Here is a 15,872-nt window from a genome sequence, read left to right as displayed (position 1 = left end):
TTTTGAATGGGACCTGATCATGCCTGTCAGATCAGGCCCACATGCAAGATAGGTGCTCCTCTACCTGTCTCCCCCAGTTCATGGATTGCTCTGGGGCTTAGGCAGGAGATTGGTGTCTGGACACCTTGAGAGAGGCATGTCCAGAGGCAGGCACCGAAGGAACTTTTACTGCAAAAACTAAGACACTGAATGAGCTTAGGCATCTACAGCATATGGCAGGAGTTTTGTGGATCGCAGTGAAGCCTAAAACTGGGATTTAGGATCCTAAACCACAGTCTTATTTGACTAAGTCTGGGCTTTAGGTGCTTATGCACCTTTGTGGACCTGGGCTTTTGTTCTTAAATTCTTTTAGATGAATAAAATCAGATTTTATGTGGTTTTTTCATCTTTCAAAGTCTGAAATGCTAAAGCAAAGCCATTTCTACATTAGAAGGAGTCCTCAGAAAAATAAAACATCAGTCCTGAAATTTCAGAGGAGTAATTTTAACTCTTTCAAATACCTATACTAGTTAGTGCTGTTTCTTCTAAGTTTCTAGAAGATTTAATCTATCCCCTAAGAGTAAGTGGTACAAATTTGGTTAGGAAAAAACATTTGTTTGCAGCCCTAACAAAGAAATTGAAATTCCACTTTAATTGCAAAACTCAATGCACCGTGACCATGGATTCACTAACTATGCCTTCATAATTACTACACTGCTGATTTTTTGAGTTTGACCATGGATATTTTGAGTTTACATAAACTATTTAATACTACCCACAGGTCCATATCATTTCTGGTTTCTCACACACCTCTTGCCCCTAGGCTGAAATAATAGTTGGCGACGATATCGCATGGAGATCTGTTGGCTCACAGCTAAGGCTAGGTCTACACTACCCACCTGAATCGGTGGGTAGAAATCGACCTCTCGGGGATCGATTTATCGCATCCCGTTGGGACGCGACAATCGATCCCCGAATCGGCGCTGTTACTCCACCAGCGGAGGTGGGAGTAAGCGCCGTCGACAGAAAGCCGCAGAAGTCGATTTTGCCGCCGTCCTCACAGCGGGGTAAATCGGCTGCGATACGTCGAATTCAGCTACGCTATTCACGTAGCTGAATTTGCATATCTTAAATCGACTCCCCCCTGTAGTGTAGATGTACCCTAAGTCTGTGTAATGGAATACAACGAGAAGGGAGTGGGGGAAGGACTTCAGTGTGGTGTAGTTGAGGTTGTGATGATAATGAAAGTCTGTAGATATCACATTCAGGGAGGGACCGTTTGTATTTTACCTGAACTGATGTATACATTCTTAGTTTACTCTAATGACAAGTTCTTGTTTTTTCAGATTTGGCAAGAAGTGCAGAAGCTTGCTTGTGTGATCCACCAGTGGCACACATCTCTGTCCATTTCCCCAAGTCTGTGTGTCTAAGTGTTTCTGCCCCATTTCCCAGATCTCTGACCCATGAGATGTACATATGTATGCCCCACTTATCTAGCTCTGGGACACACCGAGCACACATGTTTCTGCAAGTCATTTATTACCACAAGAACATACCCAAATTTCAGTTTCCATCTGAAAATGTAATTTCAGGCACTGTAAATACCCAAGAGTAAGTGGCTGTCTGAGCATCACCATCTCAGATTACGCATCTAGATGGTGACCCTAAAACAAGACTGGGCAATTTATCTCCACACAGCTTACTTAATGAGCCATATTGCTTGCTCCCTGTCCTCCTACAGGTCAGTTATGCCTCATCCAGCCGACTTTTGAGCAACAAAAACCAATTCAAGTCTTTCCTCCGCACGATCCCTAATGATGAGCACCAGGCCACTGCAATGGCAGATATCATTGAGTACTTCCGGTGGAACTGGGTGGGAACAATTGCAGCAGATGATGACTATGGTCGGCCAGGGATTGAGAAGTTCCGGGAGGAGGCAGAGGAAAGGGACATCTGCATTGATTTCAGTGAGCTCATCTCCCAGTACTCAGTGGAGGAGGAAATCCAGCATGTGGTGGAGGTCATCCATAACTCCTCTGCTAAAGTGATTGTTGTCTTCTCCAGTGGACCGGACCTGGAACCCCTCATCAAGGAGATAGTCAGGCGTAACATAACTGGCAAGATCTGGCTGGCAAGTGAGGCTTGGGCCAGCTCTTCCCTGATAGCCATGCCAGAGTTCTTCCATGTCATTGGAGGTACCATTGGGTTTGCACTGAAGGCAGGGCAGATCCCGGGCTTTCGTGAGTTTCTACAGAAAGTGCATCCCAAGAAATCTACCAACAATGGCTTTGCCAAGGAGTTTTGGGAGGAGACCTTTAACTGCTACCTCCCAGAAGGGTCCAATAAGAATCACCATGCTTCAGCCTCTTTCCACAAGGGCCACGAAGAAGGAAGTGGAGTTGGAAATAGCACAGCTGCCTTCCGACCCCCATGCACAGGGGAGGAGAACATCACCAATGTAGAGACGCCATACATGGACTATACACACCTGCGGATATCTTATAATGTGTACTTGGCAGTGTACTCCATTGCTCATGCTTTGCAGGATATATACACATGTACCCCCGGAAAAGGCCTCTTCACCAATGGATCATGTGCAGACATTAAGAAGGTTGAGGCATGGCAGGTAAGTCTTACTTTCAGTATAAAGCATGCCTGTGTGTGTATATCCATAGAATAGAGACCAAACTGGACAGGATCTCCCCCTTGCTATCCTTGCCTATGGTATATGTTTGCATATGGTATATAGTTAGTAAACATGGTTGTTGGAACCCCACTGTGCCCGGTAGTTACATCATATGACATTTACTGTGTAAAAGTATGCTTTAAAACAAACAAGACTATTGTTTCAGATGTGGTTGCACAATGGCAGGCGGTTTGGTGGTTATGTGTCAGGTCTCCGTACGCAACTGTGTTTTTAAGCTTAACAGCGATAGGCATTCTATCTAAATACTCCTGGGCCTTACATCTGAAAGATAAGACAGGTGGTCAAGTATCAAAGGGCTTTAAAACTATTTTCAGCAAAGGTTACATGCCTCAAAAGTTACGAACTGGTTGGGGAAAAGAATTTTTAAACAAACTTTAAAGCAAATTGTTCAACCAACATCCATTTTGTTAATAATAATGCAGGTAAATCTGACGGCCCAGAGCAGAAACATAGAGCTGTTGGGTGATCTACACAGCACCCTGCTTTTTTCAAGAAAACTTCTGTTGAATGGTGTGGACATGAAAATTAAATTCACACCTAATGAAGATTCCTTCTGCTTCATGGACGATGCAGATGAAGGATTTAAACTATGGGTTGTATTAGCGTCCCTTTTTGTGAAGAAAGTGTGGGTGGCTCCTGATGTCCAGGAGGTCCTGCTTACTGCTAATGCTAAATACCCTGTGGACACTGGGGGGATGAAAGTATTTAGCATCTTTGCAGGTAGCAGGGTCAATAACCAGGGGAACCTGTTCTTGGAGGAGTTACCCAAACTGCTTGTCCTTAGGTTTGCAGATAATGATGCCTTAGTGGGAAATTACATTAAAAACCTATTCACTTTAAACTTTATTATATCAATTTTGCGGCCTTTTATGTGGATGGTGAACAGACACCAGCTAAGCCTCTGCAACCAGACTTCAAGGCCTTGAACAGTATGAGAGGGTACCTGAATCTGGTAAAAATGACTGGTAAACACATGAATGATTGTGCACTGTTAATCAATCAAGAGGAGTTTGCCAGTTTGTTTTGAACTGTTACCGGACCAAGAATGTGCTGATCACTGTTCCCTGATTAAAATTGGGAACCTGGGAGCAGAAATACATTTTTCAAAGGCTTTGACATTCACAATCAACCAGATTGTTTATGGGTTTTTTTTATAACATCATAGAGATAAATCAGAGGACACATGTTCTGTTTGACTACATGTGAATATGGACACCTTATAGTTAACACATGTTTTATTCATGGACCCTTACAGGAAAGAGGATTTCTTAAATGTGCCCTCTTGTGACTGGCTCCCCGGAGGCAGGCTGTCTCAGAGACCCCTAAATTTGATGATCACTCCCCCCCGCCCACACACACAACTAACTGGGTGAACACTGACTTGCCTTACAGCTGGTGGAGTGTGGCTGCAGAGAATTTTTTGACTCAGATGGACACCCTCCATACACAGCATTTCCTTTCCTAGAAACATTATGAAGTTATAAACAACAAAGGCTGATGACACTGTATTTTACTCGAGACATTTACAAGACCCAGCTCTATCGCCTGTAGCTATCATTATGTGTTTTTCTTACACCACCGTAGTGAGGGTTTAACTTTTGAACAGATTTTAAAGCTGTATTCTAATAACTTAATACAAATGATGATGAATTTTGTAAAAAATAAAAAAACATTAAATTTTGCACATCTAGGCCTGCTCAAAACATGTTTCGACAAGCCCAGATGTGTTTCTTGCAAGGACTTTCATAATCATGGTTCTCAATAAAGTGCCCTCTTGAGGGTTTAAAGACAATCACTGTCTGGTGGTTTTTTTGTTTTGGCTTCTTACACGTGCCAAAACAGAGAAATCACATACAGAGATTCCGATTTTTGAAAAGTACAGAAATATTTTGATTTAAGACAAAACATTATCATGATTTTAAAATTACTTTCTAAAGCATGAAAAACATTACACACTGAGACATTCAGGACTTTTAGCCACTTTTTAGGAGGGGGCAAAAAAAGGATGTGTTGCTGGAGTTTCTCGGTCAAATCCTGTATGTGTAGTAGAGGCCTTCAGGTGTGCCAAAAGATCTCTGTTGGCGGCATTGCCCATAACAGAAAATGGGACATTCAGCTCTGCCATGGCATTCATAACTACACCCCGACCTTTAGGTGTATGTCTGGTAGGATGTGTCTGGTGGCAGCCCTGACTAAACTGAACATATTAGAACCATTAACAACTGTGCCTTTGTACACAAAACCCCCTTTAGCATTCCATGAAGAAATATTATTCTAGCCCAGCTTATCTAGTAGTGCTACTACTTTTTTCTTATAACGTTTATTCACATTATACAACACCTACTGAGCAACAGAGTCAGAATTCTCTTTTCATTTTTGTGGGTTTGGGAATCATGCTCTGCTCCTGTTCTGATAAAAATAGACTTATATTCCTTTTATCCACATGTATCCTTTATGTATCATGTACAACGGGTATCTTTGAAACACAGTGGTGTAAAGTTTAGTCTTTTCATATTCAGCTATATCAAGCCTTTGGAGAATAGCCTTAATTTCAGCATCCAGTAAGCAAGTTGCTATTTTCTTCAGCTGATGGGGGATCCCTTAATTGCTCCAGCTGATGGCTAGGCACCAGGAAATTTTTTCTGCATACTCCATTATTGATTTGTCAAAAGCATTTGTGAAATGCTCAGGGAGATTAGAAAGGCTATTAAAATAAAAAACTCAATAATAATAATGGGGGATTTCAATTATCCCCATATTGACTGGGTACACGTCACCTCAGGACAGGATGCAGTGATAAAGTTTCTTGACACCTTAAATGATGACTTCTTGGAGCAGCTGGTCCTGGAACCCACCAGAGGAGAGGCAATTCTTGATCTAGTCCTAAGTGGAGCCCAGGATCTGGTCCAAGAGGTGAAGATAGCTGGACCGCTTGGTAATAGTGACCATAATATAATTAAATTTAATATCCCTGAGGCAGGAAAAACACCACAGTGGCCCAACACTGCATTTCATTTAACTTAATAGCATAGCAGTAGCATTTAATTTCAGAAAGGGGAACTACACTAAAATGAGGAGGTTAGTTAAACAGAAATTAAAGGGGAAAGTGCCAAAAGTGAAATCTCTGCAAGCAGAAACTTTTTAAAGACACCATAATAGAGGTTCAACTTAAATGTATACCCCAAATTAAAAAAAACATTGTAAGAGAACCAAAAAAGAGCCACTGTGGCTAAACAACAAAGTAAAAGAAGCAGTGAGAGGCAAAAAGGCATCCTTTAAAAAGTGGAAGTTAAATCCTAGTGAGGAAAATAGAAAGGAGCATAAACATTGGCAAATGAAGTGTAAAAATACAATTAGGAAGACCAAAAAGGGATTTGAGGAACAGTTAGCCCAGAGGTCAGCAATGTTTGGCATGCGGCTGGCCAGGGTAAGCACACTGGCGGGCTGGGCCAGTTTTATTTACCTGCTGATATGGCAGGTTCGGCCGATCGCGGCCCCCACTGGCCACGGTTCGCTGTCCCGGGCCAATGGGGGCGGCGGGAAGCGGCGCGAGCGAGGGATTTGCTGGATAAAGAACTAGATAAATTCATGGAGGATAGGTCCATCAATGGCTATTAGGCAGGATGGGCAGGAATGGTATCCCTAGCCTCTGTTTGCCAGATGCTGGGAATGAACAACAGGGAATGGATCACTTGATGATTACCTGTTCTGTTCATTCTCCCTGGGGCACCTGGCACTGGCCACTGTCGGAAGACAGGATACTGGGCTAGATGGACCTTTGGTCTGACCCAGTAGGGCCATTCTTATACCCCATTATCTGAGGGATAACAAAACTTAACAGAGGTCCGATAAATACCCCAGCCTCTTTTACGAGAGACCCTTTTATTACACAGAGTTTTGATAAAATTGTGTCTCTTTTTCTGCACACACACACTTGATTTTGTGTCAAAGGGATGTTTCTTTTTAAGTTGCTGATTGCTATTTCTGAAATGGCCACTATTAAATCATCAGAGGCTGAACACAGGATAGCTTTCCTTTGCTGTGGTGGGGATTTGCTAAGTAATTTTAAAAGGGCCAGGTGTCTCTTCATGTAGCTAGACATGTTTTCAGTCAGCAGCCTTGGTTGTTAAAAAAGGGCCTGATGATCATTCATTGCTTTTTACACCTGGCTGTTGTTCTTTTCAAAGTATAAGCCACTGGCTCATTGTGAGGGAAAAGCCTAGTTCTTAATCTATAAGCGTCAGGTGTAGAAGCATTTAAATCCACCACTAGGTACTGTGACAAAGTTCCTCCTCTGCCTTGGTGGGTCCTGCACTTTCTGGTGGATTTGCTCACCTCAGAGGTTCACAGCAGCCCTCAGTTTGGCCACTTGTGCTAGAGGCTCAAACCTGCCATTCAATCAGCTAACCTCATCACTGGCCAGCATGGGGGAAATGGAGAACAATCTCCACAGTCTCTGTTGTCCCACCTAGTGGGTCAAGGACAGGCCAGATCCCTTTCCAAATTAGACCTTCCCCTATGGTGTGTCTCACAGACCAGGTCAACTCCTCCTGTGTCAGATAGATTGTTGGGGAGGATGGGGGGAACCCAGGCCTGTCCTCTACACCAGGTTCCAGCCCAGGACCCTGTGGATAGCAGCTGTCTACAACAGCTCCTGTATCAGCTGCATGACAGTTACAACTCCCTGGGCAGGACCTTCCTCCTGAAGTCTGATAACACTTGTACTCCTCAGTCCTCCAGCAGCACACCCACTCACTTCCTGATCCTTGTGCATCTTCCACTAACTGATGGCAGGTCCTTTTTAAACCAGGTGTCCTGATTAGCCTGCCTGTCATAATTGATTCTAGTAAGTTCTTAATTGGCTCCAGGTGTCTTAATTAGTCTGCCTGTCTAAATTGGTTCTAGCAGCTTCCTGATTGCTCTAGGTCAGTCCCTGCTCTGGTGACTCAGGGAACAGAAAACTATTCATCCAGTGGCCAGTATATTTGCCTTCTACCAGACTCCTGCACCCAACTGGTCTGGGTCTGTCACAGTACCCATAAGGTATTTTGGTAGCATCCTCAAAAGCTTCTAGAAAGAATTAGGCCTTCTTGAGGTACATTTGCTGAGCAAGTGTAGCAATTCGTAATTTATCCCTGAGAGCCACCACCATCCAATAGGCCATAAGGGCCAGATCCCACATCCTCATTCTCTGACATGTCAGTTTGAGAGCCTCCACTTGGGGGCTTCCCTTTTTGTTTTCTCCTCATCACCTCTTTCGCCTTCTAATTTTTTTTTACAAAAACCCTGGATGTAACTTTTTGGCAGCAGTCTATTTATCCCCCAAATGCTGACCCCCATCCCCTTTGTTTCCCCAGTAACTACTGTGCAACCCTGTTCTTAACCTTAACACTGCCGCCTCTCAAACTCTGTGCAGTCCCTTTTGCATTCAGCCCCCTTTTATGCTCCTTTTTCTGTGCAACCTTGTTACTCATGCCTAGGCATGTTTGTTTAGAGCTACAGGTTAACCCTTGAAAAACTTTCACATTTTTTAAAGCCTTATGTATGTCTTTTGCCCTTTGGAGATCCTGTGTGGCAACCCCCAAGACAAAGCCATCTGTCACCCATCTCTTCAAAGAACCATAATTTTCACAAAGAGCTTTAACAAATTTGTCACTAACCCTAAAGAGAGACCATATTTCACCAACAATATCAGATATTTGACAAGAAAACATTTTGGTAGTGTGTGAACTTTCAGTCCTTTTTTTTTTTTTATTCACACCCCCTAAAGCACATGCTCTGGGTTTGTATTTTCATTCACAGTTTTTTCAGGGCTTAGTACGGAACTGGAGGTGTGTTTCCATTGTTGCTTTTAACCAATGTTTTTTGCTTTGTCATTTAACTTTATGTATCTGAGCATTGGACTGTCTTGATGCTGTCTCTGTGGTCTTCTGCTGCTTTGTGGTGTCATTGTTGCTAAAGATGTCAGAGCATATTCTGACTATGGTATCATCAGGAAAGTATACAGGCATCTCTGTCTCCAATACATCTGCTTCAATATATTGCTTTGTTTCAAACAAAACTTCAATGTCTGTTACCAGATTGTTTTGATCACTGTTGCTCTTAACTAATAGACATATGGAATTTATGCATCCCTCCCTGAACATTCCCTTTTGATGTCTCTGGGTGAGAAACTGTCTTTACTTAAGTATTACAGTAGAACCTCAGAGTTAAGAACACTTTGGGAATGGAGGTTGTTTGTAACTCTGAAATGTTGGTAACTCTGAATAAAACATTATGTTTACCCAAATCTGAATATTCATCAACACTGTTTACTGATACTTTTGCAAACCATAATATCTTATTCTGCTGTAATGCTAAGGACCTGGGGCATCTGTTTACACATTTGCTGAAGGCAATAGGCCACATCCCAGGAAATTTCAAAAAATAGATTGATTAAACCAGGAACTGTTATACCAATAAAAACTAGCAGGATCTTATTAAAGGGGACAAGATAAAGATGCCACATTTATTATGATAACAATTTGATTTATGACCAATAACTAATATCTTAATCCTTATACACACACATTATACCTAATACCTATATACACACACACATTTACACACACACACATCCATCAGATGTTCTGCAGCTGCTGCATAGTTACCAGTCCTGCTTGAGTCTGTGGCTTGAGTTTGCAGCTTGGGTTCGTAGCTTGTGGTGGCTAACTTGCCAGGAAAGCCGGGCACAAGGACGAGCTGAGTCTCTGTTAGGCATGCACCGATGCCCTTCCATGTTGGCAGCAGAATGTTACCCTCCTCCAAAGTTTTCCATCTCACCCATTCTTTTTTGTAGGCTTTAGTTTGAATCCAGAGTCTATAGGTCTTGCTGTGTCACACTGCCTTCAGGTTTGGTGATTGATCACCTGTCAATTGCAGACATGACTTTCAGCCTTGGACCGGGCTTTGATCTTCCTTCTATTGTACCTTTTCTTTTTAGGGTGGATTCTTCTTACTTTGTTAGGGCTCTTGTCTGCATCTTCAGCCGTTGGTGTTTGAACTCTATTTAATCAGGACAGGCTGGGGCTGGAGGTTGATTCCATTATCCATACATACCTCATTCACACATCTAAACTAAACTAATAAGATTACAGCAGGGTTTGCAAAAATGAAGGTTGCAGCAAGCCCTTAAAATGGGGTTTGAATTACAATATGGCAAATAGTGAACAGAAGTTACACTGTGGGCAAGCGTAATAAATGGTGAACAGAAGTTACAATACTGAAACAGTGCAAGTATTAAGTGATTTAAGCAGGAATTGGATTGATAGTGAAACTTTACCAAGGCAGCTGACTGAACAGCTATGGCTCTTAACAAGCATTTTAATTGTTAATTAGCCAGTTATTGGGGTAACCGGTTTTATGAATGAATATTGTTTCATTCATAAAACTTTACTTATGAAGTTACATTAATAAAGTGAGCAATTAAAAACAATTTCATTTATCAGTTCTACAGAACCCCTAGTCATATTGATGGACTTGTGTCAGCTGTCTTGTTCTCAAGACATGGTTTGAGATATATAGCTATAAAACATGATCGTTTTTTGCTTTATTTTAAACACAGTGGTTTTTTTCGACCTGAATTGGCTACAAACATTCCATCTTTTTGTTGTAAAATAGGCCTTTTTTTAAAGAAAGAAAGAAAGAAAGAATAGCCAGGGTCTCAGAAGTTCCTTTTTTTAAAAATCCCCCTTGAAAGCTCCTTTGGGGATCCTTCAAAAACCCCATTTTATTTAAGGCCTCACACAGGCTTTGTAACAGAAACACAGATATGGTCAAATACCTTTTCAATAGATATTTTCATTTTCAGATGACACATTTTATTATATTTTATATCACATTTGTCCCATCACTGTTCTCTAACTTAATCCTTTTAGATTTCTTAGAATAGTCTTTTTCCTAAGCAGAGTTCTGTAACTTTCTGTACAGATCAGGTGGTCAGTATAATGTAATAAGTGGCTATCCTTCAGTTTGGTAATTTTGTTTAAATACTGCCAGAATCTCTAGCAGTTTGCACAGCATTTACCAAGACCACCCTTAGTGCTAAATTTTCTTAGGTTAAGCACAGACATTGCATTGCATTGCATAACCTATGGCAATAACTGTGTTTAATAAGCTTTCCAAACACAGGTCAGCACAGAGGTCCCAGAGCTTGCAGTTTATATCCTCTGAAGTCTAGTTGACACAGTCATGATGCCGTTGGCCTCTTGTGTCTATAACACAGCCCTCACCATCTTCAAAAACCTTCTCCCTAAGACAATAATTAAGGACAGCATCAACAGAAATGCATAGAATAAACTGCTAAATTCTTTTACACTCCCGACGTGCCATGGATGCCATTAGCTGTCTGCCTAGTGCCTTCCATAAAGCCAGATAGCTATCATCCTCTTCATGGTTGATGTCCTCTTGAACAATTTGTCTTGCTGCTGAGCAACAAGTTTGCCCTGATTCATCTTTGTTCTCTGATGCAACATTGTTCAGGGCCTCCGGGTCCTCTAGAAAGGTGTCATCAAGCTGTTGAAAAATTTTCAGAACTGAAACAGGTGTAAGGCCCCTGTTTTAGATTTACACAACCTCAGGTCAGATCCTACTGCATTACACCCCCCTTGACCTCCACTTTTTAGAATCTGTTTACTTAAGCAACATCTCCTCAGTTCACCTTATCCAATGGTGTCGCTGAAGAGGCCTTGTCACCTTCCCCCACGGATTCAGACATCGGATGGGCATCACGGTAGTCAGTCTGGCTCACGATCACATGGATCTCAGTGTCAGGTTCTGCCATATTGGGCAATAGCTGGGCAAAAGGGCTCCATTCGGCCATTCTCTCCTCCTCAGAACTGTCTTTAATATTGCACTTCCTTTGCAGGTGACCGAGCACTCTGAGCTAAAATAAATGCCATAGTTCTCACAGGAGTGGTGAAGACTGCCATGTTTACTTTCACCATTTCCACAATTTCTGAAAACATGTTCTTGAAACATATGGCCTCTTCACCACAGCGAGGGGCTTCCAGAGATGGTGCTGCTGACCAGCCAATCACTAAACTCCAGATGGTGGAGTTTCCAGCTACACACTTGTGCTATAGCTATTCTTATTGGTACACAGTTCCCATCTGGGATGTCCTACAGGGCTAGAACCTGTGTTGCTTGATAGAGTGTAGTTGGAGGAGTTCTTAGAGCAGTAGTTCTCAAACTTTTGTACTGGTGACCACTTTCACATAGAAAGCCTCTGAGTGTGACCCCTCCTTATAAATTAAAAACACTTTTTATATATTTAGCACCATTATAAATGCTGAAGGCAAAGCAGGGTTTGGGGTGGAAGATGACAGCTCATGGCCCCCAATGTAAGAGCCTTGTGACCCCCTGAGGGGGCTCAACCCACAGTTTGAGAACCCTGTCTTAGAGGGAGCACACAACCCTCTTCCGGATGGGTCACCCAACCCCTAAACTTTCCCTAATTGGTTACTCCCACTCTTGGGGATGTCCTAGGGCACTGGAACCCACTCCAATTGGTAAAAGACGATGGTAGAAGTTCTTAGAGGGGTCACATGACCCTGTTCCAGATGGGTCACATGACCTCTCCAGTCTTGGGAAGGATCTATGGTGCTGAAATCCCCTCTGATTGGTAGATGGTGGTGAGAAGATTTTTTAGAGGGTTATTTGATACCCCTTGCTTCTGGCCATATTCCAGACTCTACCCTGGAAGTAATACAATGGCAGGGAGGTTCTTATGGGGCAGAGGTGGGGCTTTATGGGGTTAGGGGACAGGGTCAGTCTGAGTGATGTTGTACCCTTACATTTTTACTGTCTCATATATATTGACTGGAACTGGAGGACTATATGATTACTAACAGTATAACTGATTAGAAACAGGGAGGAGATTTACTGAGTGTAATGGGGCTAATGCTGCTTAGCTTAACTAAACTAGAAGAGAAAACATTTACTGAGAATGTGGAAATTCTAGAAAATTGCCTATCCCTAAATGGAGTCAAAAAGAAAATCAAACAATTTCTGAATATGTGACTGGATTAAGGAAATTAACAGAGCACTGTCTGTTCAGAGAGAATTGAAATGGTGCCTTAAGGGACCAGTTGGTTTGTCCTAAGCAAAATGAAACAATCCAAAACCAGTTATTGACGGATTGATTTGATACTAAAGCATGAATTAGAAAATGCTGTATCAGTGGAGATAGCTATTAAAGACTCCAGGAAGCTGCAACACCATCATGTGATCTGTAACAAATAAACTGGTAGTCAAGCAGAAGGCACCACATTTCATCACTGGCTGCTTTCATTGTGGGAAACAGCCTCACAATGCAAATGATAGTTGGTTCAAGGACAAACCCTGCAGAAACTGTAACAAATTGGGAGCACACACAGAAAATGTTCAGGTCAGTACAAAAAGCACAACACCACCAGAGGATTTCAAATTCATCAGCTTGCAGATGACAACACAGTCAAGTGAGAATATTATTTCATCTCTACAACTGTAGTTGACTGTTATGTCATCTCAGACAATAAGTGAAGTGATATTTGGATTGCTTTAGAAAGGATTAAGCATTCAGATGGAGCTTGATACAGGATCTGGTATTTCTGTAATTTCACACAGGATTATAGAGACTACTTAAAGAGGTGAAGTTGCAGAAGAATCTGAGTACTACTAAACACATGTACAGGGGAAATCCTCAATTTCCTGGTTGTTATTATAATGAAGGTAACATATAACTAAACAGCAGATGCGAAGAGTCTATGCTGGGACTTGGTAGAGAATAGCTGAGAGAGATTCAACCAGACTGGGAAAGTATAAAATGACTTCAGGTTTAAAAAAAATAATGAATTCCAGCCCAAAACAAAAATTAGCTAGACTTTTGTACAAGGCAACTGGTATCTTTCAGGATGGTATGAGAAACTTAAAGCCCATGAAAGCAAAAAACTTTGCTTGAGCAATTTCTAAATGTTGCAAACATCTTCCAGTGCCTTTTGCGATACAGCAAAAGGCAGAGTTAGAATTTCAGCATTTACAAGACTCTGGGATTATATCCAGGGCTAACTGGAGTGAATGGAGCATTCTAATAGTGCCAGTAATGAAAAAGAATGGGGCTTTCCCTATCTGTGGTGACATGAAGGTTACCGTAAACCCAGTATCGCATGAGTACGGATAGTGGAAAGAGAAGGGTTACATATAAAGAGAACTGTAACATGGTTCCTAAGGACTAAACTTAACAAGTTAACCTTCTGTTTAAAGAAGATTATCTCACCCAAATGTCCTTTGAACTGTTTTCAACCAAGCCTGATTGAAAATCCATTTTCATGAAGGTAATCGCACTGCCCAATTACTTTATAGGTGCAGGATAACAAGGTGCTTTTCTTGTCCCTCATTTATAGTCCAGTAACCTTTGAAGTGCAATCCCAGATAAGGCTCTTTTCCTCCCACTGTTTTTCTTTTCCTGTTAAATTTCACATCCTACATCTGCATTTAGCTGTGAGCTAGACAATTCTCAATTTATATTTCAACAGACAGATGGATAAACATCTCTGATTTATTTCCAGTATATATGCATACCTTCTTAAATAGCAGCAGCATATACATTTTACCATGATATTCATAACCAGTGTGGCACTGGATTTCCTTTGATACTTTACATGACATTCTTTGGTGAACCAGGATGTACATACCAGAATCAGGATATTCTTGTGACCTCTTTGCCAGCTGGCATTGAGGGGTTCTTAGATCATAGGCAATGCTGAGCTAAGCAGGTAGACAGTATAAAAAGTCACTTGCAAGGTGAATTTGAGAGTCATGAACAGAGGTAGGTAATAGCAGTATTTCAGTAGTGAGACAGTGAGTGGTTCATTTGTTCCATCTGTGGGTTGTTTATTTGACTATTTGTTCTCTGCATTGCTGGCCCCTGAGCAAGCAGCTGAGACAGGTCTGTTCATTGTTGCCTTAGTAAGGACCGCAAAGCTCTGACTCTTGGAGCTTTGATCAGCTCTGCTGTTTGAAGTCTCTGAGTAGTTAATCAGGTGACGGGGGATGGACGTGAGCTGAGCTGAGCTAAGCAGGGAGACTTGGCATAAAAAGTCTCTGCTAGGCGAACTCGAGAACTGCCAACAGAGGCAACTAGAAGAAGAGTTTTGGAGGGAGTATAGAAAGAGAATATGAGAGGCTTTTCCTTCCTATATGCAATTTCAAGATGACCAGAGATGGAACAGTGGTGCAATTGATGAACCATGTTTCCTTTCCTGCCTGAAGCCAGAAGGAACTTCCTGTGCATAAAGTGCAAGTTGGTGGCTGTGCTGGAGAAAAAGATTCTTGGACTGGAGTGGCAAGTAGAGATGCTACTGAGAATCAGAGAAGCTGAGGAGTTCCTAGACAGCCAGATTCAGGAAACACCACTACTCCAGATTCAAGAAACAAAGGAGCTGGCCATCAAGGAGTCAGAGGGAGAGGAAGTCAGAGAGGATGCCTGGAAGTTTGTAACCACAAGAGGTCGTGGCAGCATTCTGTATGGCTGAACACAGATGAGGATGGACAGGCTGTAGGCACCAGAAATTAGAAGACTGGGAGGAATTCCATACAGCTAGACATTTCCAATCAATACCCAGGTTCTCAATGTGGAATCTGTGAAAGATACCTCTCAAGATTAGGGTTACCATACGTCCTCTTTTTCCCGGACATGTCCGGCTTTTCGGCACTCAAACCCCCATCCAGGGGGAATTGCCAAAAAGCCGAACATGTCCGGGAAAATGGCGGCTCTGCTCCTCCCCTGACTCTTCGGCTCTGTTTAAGAGCAGAGCTGCCCCAGCGCTACCGGCTTCGGGCAGCCCCCTTGCCTCCGGACCCCAGCCACCGGCGGGCACTTCCCCTCCCGGGCTCCAGCGGCGCAGGGTCCGGAGGCATGGGGGCTGCTGGTAGCGCTGGGGCAGCCTGGCTCTTAAACAGTCGGGGAGGAGCAGAGCCGAAGAGTCAGGGGAGGAGCAGAGCCTCCAGCCGCAGCCCCCTTGCCTCCGGACCCTGCGCCCCCGGCCAGGCACTTCCCCTCCCGGGCTCCGGCGGCTGGGGTCCGGAGGCAAGGGGGCTGCCTGAAGCCCATAGCGCTCGGGCAGCTCGGCTCTTAAACAGAGCCGAAGAGTAAGGGGAGGAGCAGAGC

General features: G+C 42.8%; 1 protein-coding gene across 1 annotated transcript in view; it reads left to right on the top strand.

The window, feature by feature from the left end:
* Positions 1-15,872, top strand: part of CASR (calcium sensing receptor) — a 167,026-nt gene that overhangs the window by 103,251 nt on the left and 47,903 nt on the right. The window contains exon 4 of the mRNA XM_034787837.1: positions 1,721-2,605. Coding sequence (XP_034643728.1) covers positions 1,721-2,605 — 885 coding nt within the window. The remainder of the gene's footprint in view (positions 1-1,720; positions 2,606-15,872) is intronic.

Source organism: Trachemys scripta, chromosome 1, assembly GCF_013100865.1.
Source record: "Trachemys scripta elegans isolate TJP31775 chromosome 1, CAS_Tse_1.0, whole genome shotgun sequence".
Taxonomy (NCBI): Eukaryota; Metazoa; Chordata; order Testudines; family Emydidae; genus Trachemys; species Trachemys scripta.
Note: the sequence above shows the minus strand (reverse complement) of the source record. Positions and strands in the feature narration are given on the sequence as shown.